This window comes from Netta rufina (genome assembly GCF_964035555.1).
Source record: "Netta rufina genome assembly, chromosome: 9".
Classification (NCBI taxonomy): Eukaryota; Metazoa; Chordata; class Aves; order Anseriformes; family Anatidae; genus Netta; species Netta rufina.
Genome location: NC_140132.1, coordinates 9,803,880 through 9,830,545, shown reverse-complemented (window position 1 = coordinate 9,830,545; position 26,666 = coordinate 9,803,880). Strand labels below are relative to the sequence as shown.

At 43.2% G+C, this 26,666-nt stretch overlaps 1 protein-coding gene across 1 annotated transcript; it reads left to right on the top strand.

The window, feature by feature from the left end:
* Positions 1 to 1,394: 1,394 nt before the first annotated feature.
* On the top strand, positions 1,395 to 23,976 carry PROC (protein C, inactivator of coagulation factors Va and VIIIa; the record flags this gene model as incomplete). Its single annotated transcript, XM_084292114.1, has 15 exons — positions 1,395 to 1,461; positions 1,841 to 2,001; positions 2,737 to 2,761; positions 3,301 to 3,411; positions 4,113 to 4,253; positions 4,617 to 4,726; positions 5,685 to 5,802; positions 10,648 to 11,214; positions 16,218 to 16,378; positions 17,993 to 18,017; positions 18,150 to 18,259; positions 19,353 to 19,551; positions 20,150 to 20,808; positions 22,332 to 22,449; positions 23,399 to 23,976. 15 exons carry the CDS (start codon positions 1,395 to 1,397, stop codon positions 23,974 to 23,976), a joined length of 3,150 nt encoding a protein of 1,049 aa, XP_084148240.1.
* Between the last annotated feature and the right edge of the window lie 2,690 nt (positions 23,977 to 26,666).

Below are 26,666 nucleotides of genomic sequence, written 5' to 3'. Positions count from 1 at the left end.
CTTTCTCAACTGCAGTTTTGGATGCCACTTTTTTTTTTTTTTTTAGCATGAGTCCGAAATGGATGAACTTTGAAATGATGAACTTTGTGTATTTAAAAAGAGCTTGTTTTTGATAAAAGTCCACAGCCAAGTTTGTAAAGGAGAATGAAAAAAGTTTTTCAAGCAGTTGGAGCTGTCCTAAACAGTGTTGGTAGATGTGAGCTGAGACGCCAGAGAAGCCTAGCCTGCCTGTTCCCGACACTGGGGTGGCACTTTCTCTGCTGCGGGATCCAGAGGGACACGTGGTTGTGCAGGTAATTTGCATGAGGATGTCCCAGGCTGTATGGCTCACGGAGGTGCTGCTGCAAGAGCTGCCCTCAGAGAAAGGGAGCACTGGTTTGTACCATCCCTGATTTATGAAAAAATCTGAAAAGAATTGTGCTTTTTCTCTAAAACGTTTACTGTTCAAAATGCATTAGAAGATTTTGTGCAGATGAAAGCTGATCCAGTATGCCAAAAGATGCGGTGAGCTGGCACAAGCTTCTTGCCCTGCCTTCTCAAAGCAGGCAGCTGTAAGGAGGGTTAGAGGCTTTGACTTCTTGTGGTGGAACCTTTGATGAGAAAGTAATGTGGAAAGACTCAAAAATAGTGATCTCTGTCCACATGGAGTGACTGAGGGCTTTGAGGTGGGGATCTCTCAGAGACTTCAGCACTGGTGTGGTTACACTTTCAAACTGAATATAACCATTACTATTTGCAAGAGAGTCAAAAGGAAAAAAAAATGAAATCAAAACAAAAAAAACACCACCACAAAACAGATTTGGAAAAGGCAGAAAGGATGCCTCAGCTATTTCACTTTTCTCCTACATGTAGGTAAATTGTCAAGCTCCCCCGAGCTGTGTTTGTTTAATGACTAAAAAGAAAGCACTTCATGTCACTCCAAAGAGTAAATATCTGAAGTTATGGATTAACTAAGTTCCAGCAAGCTCATGGCGGAAGAATAGATCACGCAGATTCACACTGAATAAAGCAGTAAGTGCTTCAAAAGTATTGTATCGTTCAGGATTTCACAGTACAGCTTTATTTAAGGAGGCATAAAGCTTGTAAAAATGTCTGGTGACAAGGGGAGGATGTTGGGCAGGCAAGAAACGTTCTGGGTAAGCTGCTGATGGGTTAAAGGGAACTAGCAGACCAGTCTGAAGAGCCTCTAACAAGCAGCTGCTTTGGAGCTGAAATCAAAGGGAAAATCATGGCACAACTCAGCATTCAGTGAGGGAGCTGCTGTGTGAAAAATAAGTGAAGGAACTGGCTGAGCTCTGAGTAGAACACTCTCCAGCATGGGGGTTTTGCTGCAGCTCAGTAGTGCAGTCCCTTTCACACCTACCTTCTCTTTTTTAGGGGACTTCTGCTGCAGTATGTGGAAGCTCGTCACCATAGGTGTTCTGCTGGCTGCCTGCTCTCCACAAGTTCATAGTACCTCAAGTAAGTTTTCATTTTTCAGGTACTCTTCACCCTCTTCCAATTACTGCAAGTGTGTTCCTTGCTCCCTGTCAGCGACAGGGAGTGGCTGGAATTGGTCCCATTAAGGGATTTGGATTCCTGTAGCAGAGGTTTACAGACAGTGCAGGGCCGTGGTGGCTGCCTTGACGTAGTGCCCGTGAGCCCTGCAAGCTGAGCGTCACAGCAGAGGCTTGGGCTTGCTTCTGCTGCACGGCACCGACAGGCCATGTTTGCTAGAGCAAGCTCCCTTGCAGTGCTGGAGAGGGGCTGTTTCTGTGAGAACAGCGTTCCTGAAGAAGGACCACTGCCAGTTTTCAGCCAGCTCTCTTCCCTGCTTGTGCTTTCACATTTTTGTTTCCAGTATTTTACAGCTACAAAGATGCAAACCAAGTCCTGAAAATCCAGAAGCGGGCAAACTCTTTTCTGGAGGAGGTCAAACCAGGCTCTTTGGAGCGTGAGTGCAAGGAAGAGCAGTGTGACTTTGAGGAAGCCAGTGAGATATTCGAAACCAGGGAAGCAACAGTAAGTTGCTTCTGTAAGGAGGAATGTAAGACTTAACCAATAGATTTTTTTCTTAAAGTATTGCAAACTGGGACATGGGAGATCTTGCTGTCAGCCCTCCTGACTCCTAAGGTAGAGACGTGGTTTTGAATGTAATTGCTTGACAGAGATTGCCAAGTTATAACATTGATTGTTTGCACCACAGCATTCGGTTGCTCATGTCTGTCCCACCTGACCCAGTTTTGAGTTTTAGGTCCCAGCTAGGTAATCCCAATCCCTGTTTGACCCCATTGGCTATTCTTGCTACCAATGAGTTTCTCCTAGTCCTTCCTATCCTAGATACATAGGATGAACCACTCTTTGCTGTCCCTCAGACACCAGATTCTTTTTACAGTCTTCACAGTGCCTCTGTTTTGCCTCACTAGGCACAAGCGTGATTTTATTTCAGCAACACAGGTGACTTACCTGGAAGCAAGAGACAAGAAAACAAAGTCTGTAGGGATGTTGAGGGATTGTGGTGCTGATGGGTCTGTGAGCAGGGCAGGGGGGATCTGTGCTGAGTAGGGCCATGCAGTGCATGAATGTTGGGGTTGGCCAGTTTTGTTGGAGTGTATGTTGCTATTCTGCCAAGAAGAATTTGACCAACACTGTTGACTAGAATGCTGTTCTGTGTTGGCCAAAGCCATCATACGCTTCAAATCCCTTGCTTGTGACAAATATGCTTCTAGCTTTAATATAAACTTTGTTTCTCTACAGCTAAATTTCTGGAGCAAATATGTAGGTAAGTAAAAGATTTTCCTATTCATCTCTCTCTGTTTCCTCAAGGTTAGCTGGTACTCCTCCTTCCTGCTGCCATGTATCATACTGATTTATATTTTCATTCTCTTTTATATGGGGTGTGCAAAGAATGTTTTCCTGTCATATTGTATAAGCAACTTCTTAAAAAATTCAGGTGCATCTGTGTCTATCATCAGTCACCTTCTCATAGCAAGGGCACTGGTCAAAAGTGATCGCTGGTACTCTGACTCTGCCTGATGTGGGTCCAAAGAGGAGCCCCACCATTGCTCTCTGCTTCTGCAGTAACTTGCTTCTGCCCTGTCTGCTACAGGTTTTGCTCTTTTTGTTCCCTTCTGCTCGCTCCCTCTAGAGCTGTAATTCAAAACCTAAGCAAATGCCCTTGTCTGGGCTAAGACCACAGAGTTATCACCGTTCAGTGGCAGAAATGGTGTGTGGTACTTGGGAATCCAGGGAGGATCTGCTCATGTTAATGTTTGGTCTGATCTGCAGTCCAAGGGCTGAGTTTTTCTGCCTCTGTTTCAGATGGAGATCAGTGTGAGCCGCAGCCCTGTTCCAATGGGACGTGCAAGGACAATATTGGAAAGTTTTCCTGCATCTGTAACAAAGGCTGGGAGGGAGCGTTGTGCGATTATGGTAATGCTGTCTTTAATCCATGATAAAATAATATTCTTCATGACAGGGATCTCAGTGTATAGCAGTCGACACTTCTGGCATTGCACAGTATGCTTGCTTTCATTATTGATGTGAATTCCGTTACTTCATGATGTGGTAGAAGGATTATCTGTGCTTATCTAAAGCAAAATGAAGTTTGTGTTGCCATGGGAAGGGTATGGAGATCTGAGAAATCTGTGTTTTACTATTTCTGATATTTTTGTAAAATGGGATAGGAGGAGTTACTTTCTTTTTTTCTTTTTTCTTTTTTTTTTTTTTTTTTATAATACAGAGAAAAAAATAATCCACTGCAATATTTTATTGTCATTACTGTAATGATGTCTTCCGTGGAGAAAAGCTGCATAATGTATTTAATTAGGAGTACATATACCATGTATCATCAACGCTTTCCACCATCTGACTCGCACTCAGTGAGAATTTTCTGTTCTCCAGTCTGCCTGCCCAGCCAGTAATCTCTGGGTTCCCAGTTTCCCCACTGTCTTATTCTGGACCAAGATCTGTTTGCTGTCTGAAGGGCCCTAGTGCCATTAAATCCTGCAGCTGTCATCCCAAATCCACTGTCAGCTGTTGCTCACTTGAATCAAGATGTCGTTTTGCCACTTCACCTTCCTGTGACTCTGGCTTTCCAACTTCTCGTGCCTCTTGTTCCTTTTTTTCCCCAGAGGTGAAATACACCAACTGCTCTGTCAATAATGGAGGTTGTGAACATTTCTGCAAGGATGACCCTGCCAACCAGTGCCGCTCTTGCAGCTGTGCATCTGGGTACCAGCTGAAAGATGACCATACCAAGTGCGAGCCTGTAGGTGAGCGCAGGATGTTCACAGGAGATTTGACAGAGGGTTGTTCAAACGTGAAATCAGGGGAGTTTACAGGAGAAGTATTTGCACTGCACTTTGTACTGCTTTTCACAACATCCACTCCATGCAGAATTATTCTGTGCCTGTGTTTCCCAAATCCATACCCACTTCATGACCACTGATAGTCTAAGCTGTGTCTGTGTTTGCATCATGAAGACACACAGAGCAATCTGAAAAGTACCTCCTCTGCAAGCGCTGAGGGAATTCCTTGAAGCCAATGGATTGTATTGCCTGGGTTAGGGAGCTGGAGTTTGGTTTTATGTTGGGTGAACTGTTCTGTGCTAATTAACTTCTCTGCATCTTCTGTAGTGGAATTCCCCTGTGGAAGAGTGAAAACAGACTACATTGAAGCTGAAGCAGGATTCAATATCCGTCTCATTGAGGGAAAAGCAGGAAGAAGGGGAGACAGCCCTTGGCAGGTAAGGAGAAAAGAATCTTTCACAACAGACAGTTCATGCTGTTCCAGAACAGCTCTGCCTGCCTCCCTGTTCTGGGGAGACTCTTATGTTGCTAGTTGTGGCATCACGTGAAGCTAAGATTCCCTTAGCTCAGCTCTTTCAAAAGCAACCAAAAAGTTGGAGTAACAAGAAGAAATATCTGTTAAGACTCTTGGCCTTGCCATTGTTGTCAAGTTTTTTAATTTGCCGAGAATGTCAGGAGAGAGGATAGTGATGACAAATACCTGCTTTGTCACTCCATGCTGGGGAATGACACTTAATCACTGCAGCTCGTGCTGCCTGATGCCCACTCCAGGTATTGTAATGGCATTATTGTAGGAGTGTGAGGTAATCTCTCCTCTTCTGCAGGTATCTGTTTTTATAAGCCTTGCCTGTTGTAAATTCAAGTTAGCAGATTTAATCAGCTAAATAAGCCATAGCTTTACAGAGAAGGTTGGGATGTCACAGAGAAAGAGGAGACCTCACAGAGCATATTATGGAACTAGTGAATGCATACAATCAGAGCCTGTCTGTCTCTGACATTAAAGGCCTTTTTACACCATCAAATGAGAATTGCAGCCTGAGATGACACACAGTCTTCTGGTGTTTTTTGCACACAAAAATAATTCCCTCATTTGAGCTCTGTCTTTCAAAGTTTTGGAGTACCAAAGTGCTTTCTTACAGTGACCAGCATAGTCATCTGCTGGTTTGGATGAAGCCAGCCTTCAATTGGGAAGAATATTCAAAAATCTTTGTGGGTGTTCCACTGAGACCTTATTCACAGTGCTTTTGCTCCACTGTAGAGCTTGGGCTTCAATGAACATGACATGCTCTGCTGCTTGATGCATCTGTACATTTTGCAACCACAAAGAAGAATGTGTACCATATTTTGTGAGCCATGCTTCCTGCAGTGTCGGACCTCTCTGTTTCTTTGTTTCAGATTCTGCTGCAAAATAGCAAAGGGAGGTTTCTGTGTGGAGGTGTTCTCATCCATCCATCTTGGGTCCTAACGGCAGCACACTGCACTGATTCAGGAGAGGGTTTCAAAGTAAGACTTGGTATGGAAAAAAAAACATTCTTTTTTTTTTTTTTAAATACAACTCTTTAATTACCAGCATTTATTGTCTCAGGAGAAAGACCAGCAGGCTTTAAAGATAGAATCCACTCTGGATGCCAGAGTGGATTGTTTAGGAAGCATTTAATATGCACCTCAGCGTAAAACAAAAAAGATTAGTAAAACCAGCTGATTTCATTTGAGCCTGTATCAACCTTACTGTGGAAGTGGGCTGATGTCTTCTGAGCACTGTTGATTGTCTATAGAGTAGAAATATTGAAAAGTCCATTTGGGGAAATCTCTTCTGCTTGTACTTTTCTGTTGATGAAAGTATTCAAGGTTGTTCCAGTACTGAAAAAAAAAAAAAAAAAAGCCCACCTTTACAAAGCATATATGAAGTCTTGAGCTCCAGAGGAGAATGTCACAGCACCTCTTCCTGCCTTTTGATACATTTGAACAACACTACTTCAGAGAGTTTTAGCAGAGCAGGAAAGGCACTGCAGCAACACTGCCATTGCTGGCATTGCTGCTGTTAAGCATGAGAAAACCTCTGCTGAATACAGTACTAATTCTCAATTAACAAACAAAAATAATCAGTGTTCCATTCACATTTAAGTAGGAATTCTTTTTTGGATTAGTATTTTCTGTCTACTGTTGATGACATTAGAGACATAAGAGCTCAATTCCTTTCTTTCTCCTTTAATGAAGAGAGCTTGTTCTCAGTAATTGGGAAAGTCTTGGAAATGTGCTGTCTGTATGCATGTTCCATAGATACTGTGGATATGCAAACATTTTAGATGTGAGACATTAAGGAAAGTGTGGGTGGAAGTGTTTACGTCCATCATCCATTGTTCAACGCATAGGATGAATGCAAAAAAACATGCAATATACCCTTGTGTCCTTTTAGAGCCAGAATATTCACCTTTTCCAAAAAGGGACATCAAGTAGAAGTGGATGCTAGCTTGGAAGTAGGCACACAGACTGCACATCCCCAAGCACTTCCAGTTACTGCTGAGTAGTTTTCTTCCCTGTGAAGTGATCACTTAACATATGTGTATTCAGTTACAGTGAGGCCCAAGAAGCGGGAACCTGTGCAGGTAACTTGGTAAAGAGTCTTGGAATGTTTTAGGGAAAAGCTGTCATCAGATGTGGTGTTCGAATGCTCAGTGGTGCTAGATGTAGCTTTGATGTACTTTGAAGGAGACAGGTTAGTGGGAAAATTTTAGCTAGGGGAAATACTGAGGCTGCAATTAAATCACTCCACCCCGCCTCGTACTGCAGGTCCTGGTAGAGATCTGTGCAGTGTGACAAGCTTTCAGCTGGGATAGAGTGCCTAAAGATCTCTCTGCAGGAAAGAAACAAGGGGTGGTATCCATCAAGAGAGTCTTGTGGTAACCAAATAAAAAGATGGAGCATAAATGATATTCAGTGGGTAAAGAAAATTGTCAGCACTTGAGAACCATGGTTTGAGAAGATCGGTTTTTTGGCTGAAATAGAACTCAAGAAACACCTCACATACAAATTTGGGCTGAGCATACAGAGTAATTTACAGTGTAGGATAATCACCAGTAAGGGCTCAAATTTCTTCCCCTCTCCCAGCTGCCCAAAAGACCTTCTTCATTAATAGAGGAAGAAGCAAGTGTGTGGCCATAGACTGAGTTATCATGTGTGAGAGAACCCCTCTTGTTAAATCTCAGGGAATCATACTGTGGTGAAATAGAAACCACATAAGGGTCCTCTACTGTGGTTTGGGTTGGTGAAGAAGAAGTGGGCATGTGGGACAGATGTCCCTGGTCAAGAAGAAAGGAACTTTTTAAAGACCCACCTAAATACAACATGTTTGTCCTTTTACATGTGCCTTTTGGGCATTTTGCTGCAACTAGGAAAGGAGTCCTCATCAGAGGAGGATGCATGTTCTAAGCTGTAGAGATATCCACCATTAAGACCATGAGATACATGGAACAGAGTTTTGAATGGACACATTGCCATGTCTGTAAGGGCAGATGTAGGCCTGATGACAGTAGTGAATGTGTCTGTATCAAGACTGCACAGGTGATATTAGACCTGCCTCCATCAGTCTGGGATGCCCATCAGTGTTACGGCCTCATCCTGCTGCACCTTTCTGCTCATGATCTGTAAGAGTGAAACTGGAGGGGAGGCTCTCATGTGGGTTTGCACTCATGAGCTTGGAGAGTAGCCTTGTAGCAGGATTCACGTGGCTTCTTAGTGTCTGAAATGGAGAATCGAAGAATCATAGACTATCCTGAGTTGGAAGGGACCCACAAGGATCATCAGGTCCAACTCCTGGCACCACACAGGTCCACCAAAAAATTCAGACCGTGTGACTAAGAGCACAGTCCAAACGCTTCTTAAACTTCAACGGGCTTGGTGCCGTGACCATGTCCCAGGGGAGCCTGTTCCAGTGTGTGACCACCCTCTCGGTGAAGAACCTCTTCCTGATATCCAGCCTGAACCTCCCCTGTCGCAGCTTGACACCATTCCCTTGGGTCCTGCCGCTGGTCACTAGAGAGAACAGCTCAGGGCCTGCCCCTCCGCTCCCCCTCATGAGGAAGCTGTAGGCCACGGTGAGGTCTCCCCTCTGCGTCCTCTTTAGGTCTCAGAGTAGGTGAAGTTTTGGAAGATAAATTTGAGAACATCTCAAGTCTCCTTCTTGTGGCTCTTGTTCCTGCATGTCCAGTTTGCATCCAGAACTGTGTTCCAAGATGATAGATGAACATCATCATATCTGCATCAAATCAGAATGCCGTCTCTGCCATCAGAGAACAGGTTCCCCATTTGCTCATTTATGTAGAACATCACAGCAATATTTTTCTGCCAGCAGCAAAAAGATTATGTATCTCCTCAGTACGAGGGAGGAACTGGATGCTTTTCACACAGGCTGCAGGTTTGGTATGTCCAGGTGTGGATAGGAAGTCAGAATGGTATTCTTGTGGAGAGGTGAGGTGTGCAGGGGGAACTGTTGCTACAGTAGCACCCATCTTAGAGCTGTCCCCTGCTTGTTCACAGGTGTCTCTCAGGATACAGATAGTCATGGCCATGGTTGTATACAGAGCACACGAAGCTCCTACACAACTAAACTGCCTTCTTCAAGAGGAGGTGCTCTGACAGTGATCGAGTCTAGAATTATTCCTGAGCCCTGAAGTAGAGATTTGTATCTTTGGAGACAGGAATAAACCCGTGCCTCTTATCCTCAGAAATCTGCCAGTCAGCCCCCTGCCACAGTGGCTTCAGAGTGGGGGAACATAGCAAGGAAATGTGCTCGCAGGTGCTGGGACACTGCCACCACAAAGAGATCGCAGTAAAAAATTGATTTGTGAGTGATGGCTTGGTAATAAGAAGTCCTTCAGGCTCTGGTACTGCATGACACAGGTGGTCACTCGAGCAGTTTCAGTAGTGTGAGCTATCTACTGAGGCCATGTATGAGATGGCAATGGCCATTGGCAAAGGAACAAGATGAGAGTCTCGGAAATAACTGGTCTGGATGTCCAAGATCCAAAGCTGGAGTTACGGGGTCTTTTGAGAATCTGTTTCTGGAACTGCTGTGGATCATAAAGTCCCTGTGCTTGGAGACACTCTCACTCTTGTACAGAAAACAAACCACAGCAGCAATACCCCATTGACAGGTTCAAGCACAGCAAAAGGCTCCAGAAGACCTTGGTAAAGCAAAGTCAGAGGAACTTTAAGGTTTGTGTCTGGAAGGATTCAAGTAAAATTGAAGGAAGTAAAATGTTAATTGGGGGGGCAACAACTGTGAAGGACAGCATTGTGAAGCACACGTTTGAAAAGGTGGTAATAAAGAGCAACTTCGAACTCACCTATAGAGGGACTGAGAAGGAAGAAAGTGTGCCCCTGTCACACTCCTGCAGCATGGGCAGAGGGGGGGTGCCAGCCTGGGTGTCCTGCCATCTCGTGTGCTCAGATGCGTGCTTTCCTGCAGGTCGAACGTGCAAAGTGGACAGATCTCCAAATAAGTATTTTAATCCAGTAAATACTGAAACATGCATTGGATGTAAGCTTAAATTAACTGATGGCACAGTTCAGAAATGCAGCAACCACTGTTAATTGCTTTTTGTGGCTGCTACTTCTCATTCTACCAGAGAGATCTTTCCCTGTCTTTTCCAGTGTATCACACACAAATGACTTGCTCTTGCCTTTCTGTCCCTTTTCAACTTAGTTTCCTGCTTACTTTTGCTTGACTGCTTGGCTTATGAAGTGTCCATGGTCAAGTAGCACAAATAGAAACTTAGAATCAAAAATTCCTTAAAATACAGATGCATGATTATAGAGAGGAATAGCCTTACCAGTCAGTCACATTTATCCTTTAAATCTTGAAGGTCAGTCAATCTAAACAATGGTTATACAGCAAAAAAAAGTAATGTACTGTTATAAATGTCTTGCTTTGCTGTATGCTTGCTTCGATCTCCTTGCTTTTAATGCTGAATCCAAAAAGATTGTTTTCCTTCTCAAGAAGATCTCTTCAGTTGAGCAAGTGTGCTGTAATAAGAACACAACAGGGTAATACAGAGGCAATTTCAGTCTCTCAACTGATGATCATAGCTCTAGGATACTAATTCATTTAGTACAGTGTGTATTCATGAATTAGGCAACGCTGGAAGGTCTATAATCTGTGCATCAAGTAAAAAACTGTTAACCTGTAACATAAAATGAACAAGTGTCTATTTTACAAGCAAATTAAAAATGTGAAGTAGAGTCCTAAAGCCCCATTGTAGTACGGGTGCTTTGGTGGCCAAGGTGAAGGAAAGCTCCCGTTGTTTTGACAAATCAGAAGGTTCAGGAGCTTCTCTCATCTTCTTGTTTACTCCTCCAGGTAAATACCACCGTCTCCGTACTGAGGTAAATGAGCAAACCGTTTGGGTCGATAAATGTGTGAAGCATGAAAATTACACCAAGGAGACCTCCGATAATGACATAGCCATGCTGCACTTGGTTGAGCCTGTGATGTATAACAAATACGCGCTCCCTGTCTGCCTTCCCACACGGGATCTGGCAGAGCACGAGCTGACAAGGAACGGGAGGCAGATGATGGTAACTGGTTGGGGCAGCACAAGTGATATCGAAAAGAGGAATTACTCAACCCTCCTCAGCTACATCGAGATCCCAGTGGTTCCCAGGAACGAGTGTGCACAAGTGATGAGATACACTATCTCTGACAACATGCTGTGTGCTGGGACTTTAGGAGACAGAAAAGATGCCTGCATTGGTGACAGTGGAGGCCCTATGATCACTAAGTATAAGGATACCTGGTTTTTGGTAGGACTGGTGAGCTGGGGTGAAGGCTGTGGAAAAAAGGAGAAGTTTGGAGTCTACACCAAAGTCAGTCAGTACCTAGAATGGATTCAGCACCACATAGATGAGATGTCACCTTCTTGGAAGGGTTGATTCTGGTACTGCGAGCCTGGGATATTGTGGCTATGTGCCAGTGACAGTATGCAGTGTAATGTACTGTCAGATCTTCAGTATTAAATATTGAGTATATGTTAACCTTGTGTAGTGTTTCCTTTGGTACTTTCTCCAGGTCACGTTGTTCATTTGTAGCATGATCCTGCTTAAGCCTTACAGGCAAGAGATAGTAGTACCCTGTTATGCTGAGAGGCTGTACAGCATTGTAGAAAATAAGATAGTCTGTGGTTCAACAAATCTGTTAAGTGAAAAATGACTGAATTGGTTGGGGTGGGGGGAGAAACAGAGAGATCTATTTAGGAAAAAATGTTTAAAAGGTCAACTTAGTGATACAATTCTGTCATTTCAGCTTTACTCTAACATTCCCACAATAACTGTTGTGGTTTGCTCTGTATCTGTATATTTTTTCTTTCAACAAAATGCATTCTTGTCTTAATCCAGTGCTTGCAGGTTAAGCAATTCAGTAGGTCCATAGGTCTCCATATTTGCTATTCCTTGCAAATCCAGTGCCTGATTTTACCCCATCAGACTTCCTTACAAGTCCTTAGAAATGGGAACTCTGCTGTTACTCAAAAAGGAGGTTTAATTCCAAACTCTTGCATGCTCTATTTATCTTAATGTCTGTAAATCTCATCTAATCAGCAAGCTAGGCAAACTCTGTTGTTCATTCCTGTTCTATTAAACACAATCAGCTGCAGGTTAAATTAGCATTCCTAATACTTGTGGATAGATTTTAGTGTGTATGTATGTGTGTTTGCACCTATATCTCTACATGTGTGTATACCAGTAAACAAAATAAAGACATATAGCACCAGTAAGTCCATAGGAAGTTGCAATAGTCAAAATTAAGTTTAAAACAAACACAATTTAAACTTGATTTTAATCCTGGCATATAAGCCTGCTAAATAAAATTAATATTGTAGATATAAGGTGAAACCAACTCTGCTGTAGTGATACAAGTTTCCAACATCTCGGTCAATCTTTGGACCCCTGTTGGGATCAGCAAAGAACGTCTGTCTGCTCTTGTGATGAGATTGTTAAATGAAAAAACAACTCAGTTGCGACAAAATTGTATTAGAATTTGTAAGAAACTTAATATGCTATCAGCAAAGAAGTGTAATCTCTCTTAAGCTTGTAGACTTAGTCTTACTGACTTACGAGCTGCCCACATACTTCCTTAGCAATTGCTGCAGTTGATTTGTGAATAAAAGAAGCCACAGGTAGGCCAAGCGCTTCATGTTGGAGGTAAGCTGCAACTGAAGAGTACATTCAGCCACCTGTCTCTGTCATCCCTGTCTCTCTTTGTCCTTTTTTCCCCTCCCTTTGTTTAATTGGCATTGGACTTAAGGATCAGCATGTTAAAGGTCACACTTCTTTGAGCAGTAGTCTTCCAGACGAGGCCTGTACCAAACATACAAGCATCTGAAACCTGACATTGCTGGACATTGAAATACAAGGAAAAACCATATCGTGGTCAAAGCTAGTAAAACATGGGTTTAATTAAAGGCAGAAGTCGTGATGTCAGTGAATAGCTGTGATTGTTACCAGGCAATATTTGCCTTCCTGCAGGTGACTGCTACGAATCCTCCTACACAGTCACAGGTTTACATATTTCAAAGAGCAGCTTTTGTATTTCCCAGATCAATTGATCCTACCTACTGAAAGAAGATGGAGTGTCAGAAATCTTCTATAAAAAGAAACAAATTCTTCTGAAGGGCATTGTTAGAAAGAAATAGCTTTTATTGTTGGAGGATGTTTTAATGATTTTTTAGTTCAAATACTTGTGTATGTGTGTAGAAACACAATTTTCTTTTTATTTTGGATTGCAAGCCAGTTTCAGAGAAGCCAGAAGGTTGTCTCTCCTCTGTCAATATTTGTGACTGGTTAATGATCAACCTCTTGACCTCATGGCTGTTCCTGGTGCGCATCCAAATATCTCCTCTGTCTTCCCCTAAAAATAAAAAATAAAAGAAAGAAGTGAGTATAAATGCATGCTTCTCTGTAAAAGCGAATGCATTCTGAGCCTGTTTTTTGGAAGGTGACACAGATACCAAAGAGGTATGTACTGTCAAGCCCCCATAAATTATTCAGCCTGTGAAGGTAATGTGAAGAAATGCAAACTTCTCGCGTGTAATTTTTACTGCCAGGTATGTGGTAAATGGTTTCCTAATCAGGGTTTGCAGCTGTGATCTTACTTGACAAGACCATGAGGAGCTGCACAACAGCCGCTGCTGCTAGAAGCTGCTGGCTGAAGCGTGCGGCTCAGACCTCAGCCTGGGATCCTTCGCAGGCTGCACCGGGCTGTCGCTGGCTTCTGCTCAGCTTGGGCCTGATCCAAGCCTGCCGTGTGCATCGCAGCTTTTGTATTTCTTCTGCGGGCTTTGGATCACACCTTGTGCCACTTCCTGGGCTAGGTCAATCTGTGCATTTTGCCTTGCAAACTGTTGGGATTCCTGTTGGAGTGTGCAACATCAGTGTTAGAGAGCAATGGAAATCCCATCGCAATGAGCTCAGTAGAATTTGCTTTCTTTCTCCCCTCTTTCTCCCTTCTCCTGCCCTCTTGCTTGCGCTTCATTTTGTCTTTGTCTTGTCTGCAGTCTGATCCCCCCTTGCAGGTTTTGTGACCATATACCAATTTCATTCACCTTTCCCCTCTGAAGGAAAGTCAGAGTTTCCTGAATGCTCAGTAAAATGGAGAGCAGTTCCTCGCTTGTGATGTTTCTGCTATTAATGTGCTCTGTCAACAGCAGCTGTCCGTATTCAGGTAGGTGCTTCTGAATTCCATTTTTAACCTCATTGATTTCTTGTGAGAATCTCAGCACAGGGTCCTACGGGTTCAAGAAACACTTCTTGAAATACGTCAGAGAAAAACGAGTACTTGTGTGTATTTCTGAGAGAAATCAGCCTTTCATAACTTCCTTCTTATACCACTATCTTGTTTTTCCTGTGTCCTTTTGTGGTGTTGGAACCAAAATCTGAATTATTATTTGCATGGCAATGTTTTTAAATTTGTGAAGTTAAAATTAGGCATTTTCAACGTGTTCTCGGACGAATGTCAATTTTACTACAGTTATAAAAGATTTGGAAATGGTTTCAGAGAGCTTTTAGAGCACATGTGAGAATGGGCAGGATCTCACAGGTCATTATAACCGTCCTTGCTGAGGGAGGAGGAGCAGAAGAAGATACCAGTAGAAGTGGTATCTGCAAGTCAGAGGGCTTTACAACAGGCATATCCTCTATGTGGTGGTACTTAAAATTGGTAGATCCCTTAAAGATTACTGCAGAACTCAAAGGGTGATAAAAGGTGATTTCACTGATCCAGGTGAAAGTCAACTATGCCTTTACTGGACATCCGGATCTGTCCAAAGCTTTTCTCAGCTAAGAGTTATTGTGGACAGTTTCTAGATGCCTAGAAATGAAGCAATTTGATATTATTCTAGAGTTTCAGTTGTTGCTGTAAATACCGATCCTGCAACTGCAAAGAAATGTGTGAACTTATGGTCCATCTGCAAAAGTGGGCTCGTTGTCAGAGAATGAACTTCTTAAAACATTTCTTACCATCAATTTTTCATGTTTTTTCATAGATGGATGGGTTTTAGATATAGATGCCTACTTCTGTACATCTAACAGAAAGACAAAAATCTCCTTCTACCCTAAGTAGTGACTCAGGGCTCAATTCAGTCACCACATGCAACTGTCTGGAGGTATTTGAGATGGCAGCTGGTATCAGTATGTCCACAAGGGCTGCACGAGCCCTCACTTTGCTTCAGAGCATCCTGGCTGGACAGTCCTGGGGTCACCGTGCTTCAGCTCAAGATGCACTCGCAAAGGCTTGGTAGCAGCAGCAGGAGATACACGGGGAGGACCTTACTGCTGCGTTCCCTCTCCTGGCTACTCTTTGCTTAATTTGTTGGCGCTAATAGCTGTTGAGCCATTGCAGCAGATAGCTTTGTGAAGTGGAAATGAACTGAATACAAGTACAAAACTGACACTTTATGTATTTATTTTAATGAAGGAGTGGCATCTCTATTACTGTGTCCACATCTGTATTATTGTGTCCACAGTAGCTACCTGGAAAGTCTCCGTTACTGAACATCTGAAAAAGGTGACATTGAATAGAAACCAAATTTCTGCTTTCAACTTTATTTCCACATGCACACACAGCTAGGCAACTAGTAGTCACTGTGAATCAGGAAAGAGTTAGGCAGAAAAATACAGTCAGCCTCCAAAGAAGCTGCAATACTCAGGAGTCCTGTGGGGAAAAAATATTCCTGTGCTAGTCTGCAAGTCTCAGTAGTGAACCAGGAGGTTCTTGCTTCTAAATGGCATTGCCCAGAGCTGGGCATCCCTCCAACAAGTGGCACAGAGGTGTGAAGTTTCTGAATTAATGGAAGCTGCTCTGCAATTGGGTCTCTTCCTGAGACGCAGCCAGTGCTGCTGGTGCTGTGACAGGGCACGCTGACAGCCACAGCTTGACTGCCACAGACTTGCAAATTACCTAAGTTGAAACACAATAATAGGTTTTGTGGTTTGTTTGTTTGTTTGTTTTTCCTTATGAGGGTGATCAAATCTTTAATATAGCAAGAGATTTTAGGGATAGTCTTATATAAAGTTTTTAAGCCCTTTCCACAGGAGAAAGCAAGCTAAGAATATTTAGTATTATTTCACTTCGTAAATCTTCAGTTACAGTGCCTGTGATTGGCACAGTTTAAAAAAAAAAAAAAAAAAAGGCAAAAAACATCAAAGTCTGGTTCTTTTAAATGAGCTGAATCTTTTAAATCCATTAAAATAAAGCTTAAACTACTATTGCCTTTGGTTAGGACACAGACTAATTTTATTTTCTGTTGTGCTGTTTACATAGCTTGCGCTTTTTTTTCCTATATTTTGTTTGTCTAACTGAAAGCATGCATGGCTGTTAGTGTAGCGATACAGGTTTGTGGTCTTCCGGTCATTAACTGTTTGATTTCATTTTTCTAGTGTTCATGACAAGAGACAAAGCACATGAGGTGCTGAAAGTCCAGAAGCGTGCTAACTATTTTCTGGAAGAGATTCGTCCGGGGAACTTGGAGAGAGAATGCAATGAGGAAAAGTGTTCGTTTGAGGAGGCTAAGGAGATCTTCCATTCACAGGAGAAAACGGTGAGGAAATTAATGGTGAGATACAAGGAATTGCCCTCAACAAGACTCCACCAAAAGATAAACCATGCACTCTAATTGCAACTGACTTACCAATAGGAAAAAAAAAAAATTATCCTTTTTATTTTTGTGTATTACTCAAAGTTCCCACTATATAATTAGCTATAAAACCACAATGCAGAAAATGTGTGGAGGTAAGTTGGGCTGAGGTGGAAGGTGTATGGGAAGTGGAGTAGATATTCCTGATGAATTTGCAGTGTGCACATTGTCATTACAACATAACGCTGGTTTACTCTGGGACTACATGGTCCATTTGCCTCAATCTTGTTCAGAAAGAGGTAATTTTTGTGTCTTGCAAAAGTTGAAATGGCATTAATTGCTTCACTCTTACTGCCCCCCGTTAACCAGGACATTTAACCGATGTCTGCACTGTTGAACAGAGAGGCTTTCTCAGCAGCTCTTTGCTTAAAGGAGTTCACACGTTGCAGTGCTTGGCTTCAGGCATCCAGTCTACAGGACTGTCCAGAACACTGCCAGGAGCCTGGGCTGCTTTCTGGGTATAGGGTGCCCAGGGGCACCCTTTCTTTTTCACCTACCCTTTCTGGGCAGGTGCCTCTGACAAGGACCTTGGAAGATCCGTGCACTGAAGAGCTGGAAAAGCTGCTGCTTCAGACTGGAATTCTTGCTCTTGCCAGATCCTGGCAAGCTTACAGCTGCAAGCAGGCAGAGACACTCACTTGGGAGCCACCTTGGGAAACCTAGCTCTGACAGGCACCAGCAGCAATCCCTGCCAAGCTGCTGCAGCCTATGGCCTGGCTCTGGCAGGTTGATCCCTATGGATTCTGCAGCTTTGTAGTCAGGACGTATCAAGGCAGTTTGTGAGATCTTGCTTTCTAAGCAAGTGCTGTAATTATCAGGCTGTTAGATAAATGTTAACACAATTCCTTTTAAGTATATAAAACTTACTTTATTCAGAGCCTCAGTCCACGAACATGATTCTGGTATTTTCAGAGGGCACCTGCTTGATCCTGATCATCAGATCCCCCCAAAGACATGGGAGAAGCACCTTGGTCTCATGGCCTCCTAGCACCCAGCTGGGAGGTGGGGCTCCAGGCCTTGTGCTGGGGACCTTGCTGCTGAAGCAGGAGTTGGAACTGCAGTTTTAAGTAGAGGTGCCTGATTCCTCTCTACCCTGAGTTACTTAGGTGGCATCTACTTAGTAGGTAGTACTGTGCAGTAGAAATGGCTCTTAAGAGTGAAGCAGTTGATGCTGAGGGCCTTGCACAGGCACATTTTGGGTAGCAGGTGCAGGGGGTACACTTCAAACTACTAGGATGGTGGCACAGACCTTTCACTGGCTGGAGGATTTATGGGTCTAAGCTTTGTTTGATTTTCATCCCAGTACAATCCAGTTTATGCATTCTGTGGCTGATCTAAAGAGAGCTGCATGGGGTTGAGCAAGAGATCTGCTTCAGGAATATATTTAATTGTTCTAATCAAAATCTTATCGTGCACCCTAGATAGACTGTTTTCTAAATGACAAGTAGCCAGTATGGCCATTTAATGACTGGGTTTTATTTATTTATTTTTAATATTATTTGTGATTTTTTCTTGCAGATGGAGTTTTGGTTCAATTACAAAGGTAGGTATAAAAGGAATTTTTTAAAAAATCCCTTTATTGTGTTCCTTCTAAATACAAAGAATTATGTGGAAGTTCAAAACCAGACTTCTCGTAATTCCTGGAATTACGCTGTGGCTTGTTTCTTCTTCTTAGGTTTAAATCCATGTAGTACAAATCCCTGTAAGAATGGTGGAGTCTGCAAAATACGACACTACAATTACTTCTGTATCTGCCCCCCAAAATTTGGAGGAGACAACTGTGAAGTAGGTGAGTACAGGAACACCAACTTTGACATTCTTTGTGAAGGAAAGGTTAAGGCTGGAATTTGCTCCTTGGACACTTGAGCTGAACCTTTGCACAGGCTTTTCACTGAGATTATCAGTGTTGACTTCATGTGTCCCATACATCTCTGGTCTGCTGTTTAAGATTAACACGTTAGAATGGTGGTTTTGGACATGGCACTGGGACAACACAATCCTAGAAAGGGAGTCACGACTGTCTGTAGCTGCTTCTAGCTGTGTTGTGCAGAGGAGGGTGGCACAGCCTGTGCCACACAGCAGCTGCAGCTCTGGGCTCTTGCTGATCTTTGCAAGCCTAGAGGAAAGCACACGTCCATCTCCTGTCTTCCTTCAAGAAAGGGCAGGGAATTAGTTATTTTTTATCACTTTACAGTGGTAACAAATTCAGCAACTCCATAGAAGCCTGTACTTTCATGATGAGGCCCCATATTTCATGGTGAAGCTCTGTTCTCTTTTTAATTTTATTGAGTAAATCCATCAGACAAATTAGCCAAAGCTTGTTGTAAAGAACAACAAGACAAAGAAAATAAATTCTGTATTTATGTTGTAATGTGAGAATGATGAGGAATGAAATAGAAAAGTCACATGTCTCTTACCAGATTCATGGTCCTCTGAAATGCTATGGCCAGTCCGCAAATGACTGAAGCATGAAATCACATAAGTGGAAACTACAAGTCATAAATAAGTTTTCCCCAACACCTGGCTTCCCAACAAAATACTCAGATCTTTAAAACTGCTATGATTAAGTAGGAAGGGTTTGTAGAAGGATCAAAAGTGGATGCAGGTAGAAGCGTGGGGTCCTCCAGGCATGTTACTGCTCCTGCTTTACAGGCAGAAAGGAGTAGAGCTCAGCTGTGGCCTCAGAACAAAGCAGGCAAATAAACAATAAAATGGTACAAACAGGAGAACTAAAGTAGATGTATGGCAACGTGCTAGTTTTACTACATAGATCAGCGTGTTTTTTTTTTTCTGGGCCTCTGAGTAGTTCCTGCTGTTTCCATTCCAGTTTTCAGCAGTTTTTTCCCCACAGTCTGACACAGTTCTTGCCTACTGCTAGCAGCTGCGAGCTGCTCAGGCTTTGTTGGCAGCACTAACCCAGCGGCCGCCCGTCTCCTTCACAGAAAAGTTCGAGTGCTGGTATAAGAACGGTGGGTGCTGGCAGTACTGCAGGGACAGCAGTCGCTCCTTCCATGTGGAATGCTCCTGCACAAAGGACTACGCCCTGCACGAGGACGGGAAGAGGTGCGTGCAAGCAGGTGAGGTGTGATCAGCTCAGTTGCGTTAGGTAAGGCACAGATTGGCAGGAGCTGCCTTTTCTTCTTCTTTTCACTAGCTGTAGAAGAGCTACACACTGAGGAGCTGCTTTAACGCATAGAAAATGTCAGTTTTATTTACCTTTAGCATTAAGGTGCACTTCAGGTTTTTCTCTAACACAGTGCCCCCCTGAGCAAGCATCAGAGCCATTTCCCTGCGTGCCGACGCCACCCTTCAGCTTCCTGAGAAGGGACCCGACCGCAGCGTGGGCTCTTCCCCAGTCTGTTTGTGCACCAGCACGGCGTGTTGCATCGGGCGCTGTGGGTTCCCATTCTGTCCACTTGGCAGGCGGCACTGTGGTACCAGCTGGGGCTGATGCCGGTGGCTCAGTAGAGGCCTGGCCATGTGCTGGGATTTTCACTCATTAATTGATGCACCTTGATTGGGTGATTGAGGGACAGGGGCTTGACATCAAGGCATCCGTGTTGTTTCTGGGCTGTTAACAGTCAGTTTGAATTTTTCTCGGACAGGAGTAGTACTGCTTTTGTGTGACACCACACCAAGCAGCCTAAGATCAAAGCTCTTTTTTGCTCCCTCCAGGACCCTTTCCGTGCGGCCTGATTAAAGCCAGGCATGCCATGCGAGAGGAGGCTTTGGGGCAAGCAAGGATCCCAAGGGAGCTGAGCGAGAGCAGGATCGATGTGGCCACATGGAATGAGAGCATGGCAGGCACAGCCAAACACTCTGAGATGGAGCTAAGCGCTGCCAGGGAAAATGAAACATTAAAGGATGCGTCTGAGCAAAGCACAATTACGGAGGATGCTGCTGGACCAAAGGAGGTGGGAGTAGATGCTTCCAGCTGCACCAAGACACTGGTGGACTCGGGCACCCAGAAGCAGCTGGGGCAGGAGGGTGCTGCCTCTGAGCACGCAGCCACGGAGGGGCCAGCCAGGCCTGGGCTGCGGTGGAGTGAGCTGCCCCAGGGCCCTGCACAGCACAATGAGACCACAGCAGCTGCTGCCAGGCAGGAAGAAACAGTGCAAAATGCTTCTGGGCAGAACCAAACAGGGCAGAGCATGGGCCAAAACGAAACCGGGGCAGTTCAGACCATGCACCATGGGCTTAATGAGAGCAGGGACGCCACAAATGCTTCAGGCGAGGCTCAGCACAACCAGCCAAACAGCAACTCTACCTCAGAGCACAACGGCTCCAGGATAAGTGGAGGAACGTTGTGTCATCGCAGACATTGCCCCTGGCAGGTAATAAATACCAAAACTTTTGCTTTCTTTATTGTGGGGACCATCTGTTGCAGGTTTCACCAATCACTATAAGCATCTGTGTGTTTTGTTAATAGAAAAGTATGTTACCTATAGAGGTAAGATCTCAAGCTTCTGCAGGTTTTTTTGAGCGTATACATTTGAGTTGTCATCTTCATCATTCTCCCTTGTCCCCAGCCTTGTCTTCTGCACTTCTGTGTTCAGAGCTTAATACACTCTTAACTAAATAAATCAGATCTTTTCTTGCTCTGTTATTCAGATTCTTTGTTTCTGAGGCTCTTGATGCTTGACTCCTTTTGGAATGGCTGATGGTATGTTCACAAAAGTTTTCTGTCACCAGGTGAGCCTCGTGTACTGAGCTTTTCATACTTGTTACAGGTAAGAAGGTAAAATTGAGGGCTCCAAACTGAAAGCAAGTGGCATGTGACAAATCAGGGAACTTGGCTGAAGTGTTTCCCTTATTTTCACTACTCTGCTTTTTTAATATCCTTCGTTATTACTAATTTTTGCTTATTTATATTGTCTCAATTCCTTTAGTATACTTTATTAGGGCTTCTGCTTAGAAGGTTAGCATACTGATGTAAAAAAAACACCTCAGGGTTCTGTCAATCAATTTTATTGCTTTAATTTGACACTTTTCCCCTTCCACCCATCCGGAGGTGTTTTACAGGTGGACCAATAATAGGCTCAAGGTGAAGGACACTCTTCTTAAAAAGGATCTTTCAAACACTTTTCATTCTTGCTATTTATCTCCGAAGACTGAATTTTCCAGGTTGTTTTCTTTTGCTACTTTTCAGTGTTTTACTCTAGCACTACTGGTCAGAATTAGCAGCATTACAAGCACCCGGAATTAAGTCCATATGGCACACGTAAAACATGACGTTACGCTAGGCACTAGACCAGACTGTTGCTGCTTTTTCTAACATTTGATGATTATGTTCACTGGAACTGCACAGTATCGATTTAAGATTTTTGCTCGGTTTAACAATGTGAAATAGCAGGGATTACTTGAGGCACTGAAAGCATGTAGCATTCTGCATAGACAAACTAAGACCAAGCAGCGTGGCTGGGTTTTTAGGTCTCATTTTCTTCTCTGCTTAGTATTCCAAAGCTTATTACTAGTAAAAGGAAAAATAAATTTTTCTTTGTCTCCACTCTTGCTTCCATGTCCATTTGACAACTAGGAAAAACAAAAAGCCTTTTCTATGTCTTGTTCATAAAGACAACCACAGGTGTCTTTTTTAATCAAACTCTCAATGGAATACACCTTGTTAGTTCCCCCTCCCCCTGAACCAATTTGAAGCCACATGTCAAAAAACAAAATCAGCTGCTTGTTTCCACAGATGAATGCCCATCTACTCCTCCTTCACTCTTTTGAGCTCAGGTCATTTGTAAGCATCTGCTCTTTCCAGCTTTTTGATTTATTAGTCTTAGTGGCATCATCTTTACTAGATGCACTGTAGCTGCACTGATTAATAACACTTTGCTCCTCTTCTTCCATACAGGTTTTGATCCGAAATAGCGGAGGAAACGGTTTTTGTGGAGGGAGCTTAATCAACAGCCGCTGGGTGGTCACAGCTGCTCACTGCCTTGATCTCGTTAGGCCACACCATGTTACTGTGGGTAAGTACTGCTCATGCACTGTATGTTCTATAAACCTAGAGGTAACCTCCTAAAATATGTTTTACATGGTACGTAAGCAAGGTTTGGTTGAGAAACAACCAGAGCTGCCCATGCAGATTTGGATTTACTCTGCCTCCTCCTTAGCAACAGTCAAGTGTAAAGGTGTACAGCTACTCCCTTTTGTTTGCACAAGAATTTGACACCTTATGGCAGAAATTTACATTTTTCTGTTTCCCATTTCTGCAAACTCATTGTGTTTGGTGCCTGAACCATGGCACCTCTCAGAAGGAAGAAGGATGCCTGATGGTCTACTCTCAGGTCAGCGTTAAGATTAATTTCTTAATGAGATGCCCACTTTTTATTGCTAAGAACTACCTTGAAGCAGAAAGCACCTGTACCCTGGTAATGTACTACAGCACAGGTTACAATAGCAGGAGGCAGAAGCCCTTGCAGTAGGAGTGCTGCCATAAATACAGTCTTGTGCTTGAAACCTCAGGCAACAAAATGTGCACCAAGAGCAAACAGAATACAACATTGGTAACTGGTAAGAAACAATTCTTCAGCTTTATCCCTGACTGCATCTTAACGTTTGTCATATTCCTGAGTCCCAATGCAAGGCTAGACAAACTGTTCAAAATACAGTTCCTACTAAAAGGCATTGACAGGATTTACAGTTAAATCCCTACACAGGAATCCCTATTCTCTGTAAACGGTTATTTATCTAGTCAATAACTCTGTTTTGCCCCTAAAGAGCTAACTGGTAAGTTTGATTTGCGGGATCACAGCTGCAATATAAAAGGTTATTTTACAGAGCTCCCTCTGGTTTTCACCTGTAGCTTCTTGGGCCAGAAGGTCAAAGCATTAATCCACCGAACTTCCTTTTAGCCCCTGAAGCTGCAGTACAGGCCATTTACAGTTCACTTCACATTTTAACTTTCCATGACCACAGGTGACTTTGACAAGTATCGCAGAGAACTGCATGAACAGAAGATTGGTGTGGAACGGAGCTGGACTCACCCACATTACGATTCAAATGACTACAATGGTGACATCGCCTTGCTGTACTTGAGCAGTGACGTTGTGTTTAACGAGTACGTGCTTCCCATCTGCCTTCCCAGCCCTAACCTGGCAGCACTGCTGTCCGAGGAAGGCACCGTAGGGATGGTAAGCGGCTGGGGTGCCACTCACAGCAGGGGTTCAACCCTGCGCTTCCTGATGAAGGTGAGGCTGCCCATTGTAAGCATGGACACGTGTCAGCGGGCAACAGACAGAATCCTCACCGATAACATGTTCTGCGCAGGCTACGCCACTGAGGCTGCCGATGCCTGCAAGGGTGATAGTGGCGGCCCTTTTGTAGTACCTTACCACAACACCTGGTTCCTTTTAGGCATTGTAAGCTGGGGCGAGGGCTGTGCTGAAAAAGGCAAGTATGGTGTGTATACAAGAGTATCCAATTACATTGCGTGGATTAAAGAGACTGTTGACAGTGTAGCAGATTCAGAAAAGTTTTCAATTAACTTTTCTTAATAGCATCTTTTAAAAAAGTGATTTTTATTAGTGTTTCAGTCTGAGACACTATTCAGTTCCTGTCCTTAGTGAACAATTAAGAATAAACAATTTAACAAACTATGGTAAACAGAGACTCAAGCATTACTAAGCAAAATACTTACGTATAATAAAGAATTGATCCTTTAAGTACAAAGGAGACAACTGCAACTTTTTGTTTATGTAAAGTTCCAAACAAACCCAAACCTTCCTAAGAGGTTGTACTTTTGCTGTTGTTACTTAGTTTTGTTTGGTTTTTTAGAGCAAGATAAACTTTCTGCTTCTCAAGAATACATTCACATCACAAAAGCAAGCTAAGGGTCCTGTATCTGAATTAGTCACTTTAAAAGTGACGTGCTTTTCTCATAGTGTTTGTTCTATAGTTATGAAACACCATGCTGGATACAGTAGTTAGTTACGGATCTATGAAGTTTTATCATGTGTGCAACCGTTACTTTAAATACAATTCATTTTACTAAAATACAAATGCTTTCTGATACAAAAACAATGTTTGAATAGAATCTTGTATTACAAAGTGCACTGGATAAAGTCTCTAGGAGAGAGAACTCACCTGGCTGCAGCTAAACAGAAGAATTACATGGTAGAGTTTTGAAAGAAAATCATTACTTTAACAGGGTGAGAGGAAGAAGGAACTGCTGCAGCTGGTGAGGAAAGGTGTGCAGATGGGGTGTGCGCCTCACCCATCCAGCTCTGGGCAGAGTACCACAGAACACGGAGCTGCAGGAGCAGCAGACAAACAGAGCTGCCTGTTTTCATACCTTTTTTTCTAAGGGAAAAAAAAAAATATATATATATATTCTAAAGACTCCCTTGCCCCCTACGCAATGATGTTATTTAGCTCACACAGTATGGGTTTTAAAAATAGCACTTCAAACACGAAGTATCTGTGAACACACGTGACTGGGGAGGGGAAAAAGAAAAAAAAAACATCATCCTACACATATATAAGAAACATCTTCCTTTTATGATAGAAAATTTTAACTATGTGCACCTAGCCATTCTTCTAAGAGGCTATTTCTCCACATCATTAGCAGCTCCACATGCTTCATACAAGTGCTCAATGACAAAGATGCAGATGAAACAAAATATCCGTGGGCCAGAGTAAGATTCCCCCAAATAGTTACCTGCTTTGCATACCTACACTGCCATACACAGAATCACTTTTCTCTGCTACAATTAACAGATGGTCTTTACGACCCATGTCCAAAGACATTTTGATTTGGGGACCTTTCTTACAATTCACTATTAAGTTCTAATTAAAAAAAAAAAAAGATGTACAGCTTTGTTCACAGCCTTATAGAAGTCCATTATTCCCACTCTGTAAGAAACAAACCCTTGTTGTTTGTCTTATAGAACACATGATATAGCGCTATTGCGATTAATTTTGATGACAAGAAACTGCATATTGAGGCGACCCAAGACCACCATGGTCTGTACTTCAAGAAAATGCTTAAGAAAAAACAGCACACAACTTCCCCCACCCCTGAGTGCAGTACCAGACTGCAGTACCAGAACTACTACAAAAAAAAGTCTAAAAAAAATAAAGTAAAAAGCTCTCCTAATCCATAGGTCACCAGGACCAAATGAAACCTGGGCAGGAACAGATCCATACTGCACTTATTTTCACGTAGTTTGCACCTGCCAATATGGCAGTAAAGAAACCCATCATTCAATAATTTCTTAATTAAAAAAACCTGGAACACTTACCAGACTAAAAACAAAAACCACACACCTGAGATAAGCTACTGAGTCATACAAGTATACCTGGTAAGAGCAGATGAAGTAATCTTGCAACTAGAATTCTTTTATCAGGCTTCAGCACAGGCATTCTTCTTCAGTTTGTGCTCCAAGTTCATATCCTAACATAGAGCTTTACTTTAGCATCACAGCCCCCCACTGTTAAATATTTCAAATGCAAGTACTCGCATTCTCTCCATTAGCAGTTCCAGCAGACACTGGGGGTGCTAAGTGCTTTTTATATCATTCCCCACCATGATCCCTACCTCACAGAATTCACGTTAGTCTTCATAAAGCAACGGGCTGCATTCCTCTGGAACAAAGGCAACGGTCTTACTGAAATGCCAGCTGCCAGTTCTCCACGCAAGGAGTGATCCTTTCCTTGTAGACAAGCTCAGCAGACAAAAATACTTTCAGAGGCAATGGTACAGAGCAGAGGTACACAGTTTTGCTCCGCAGCATCAGGGACAAATAGCAGCGCTACCTACCTAATGCAGACAGAAGCCTTCTCCTTACCACTGATAAAATAAGCCTTTTGGAAAGTCCTTAGTAGGCTACAAACAACATGTTTGTTCCACCCAGACATTACAGCAGGACAAGAAAAGGTGTCTTTCACCTGTACTAAATGAAGTCACAGCAGCATCAAAACCAGCAGCCAAGGCTCTACACAGGCGGAGTCCTGAGCTGAGCACTCTGACAGTCCTCTCCAGCAGTCTCAACACCCTTGACTCCAAAGTCTGGCTTACCGTACACATACTCTGTGCACTGGTGCCTCACAGAAAAGCCCTCCCGCTCCAGTCATTTGCTCTCCAGTAGCAGTCACTGTTGAAGGCTTTGCTGTTAGCACAAAGGCTCAATACAAGTGGAATATTGTTGCCTTACTTACACCAAACATTTTAACTGGAGGCAGCTGG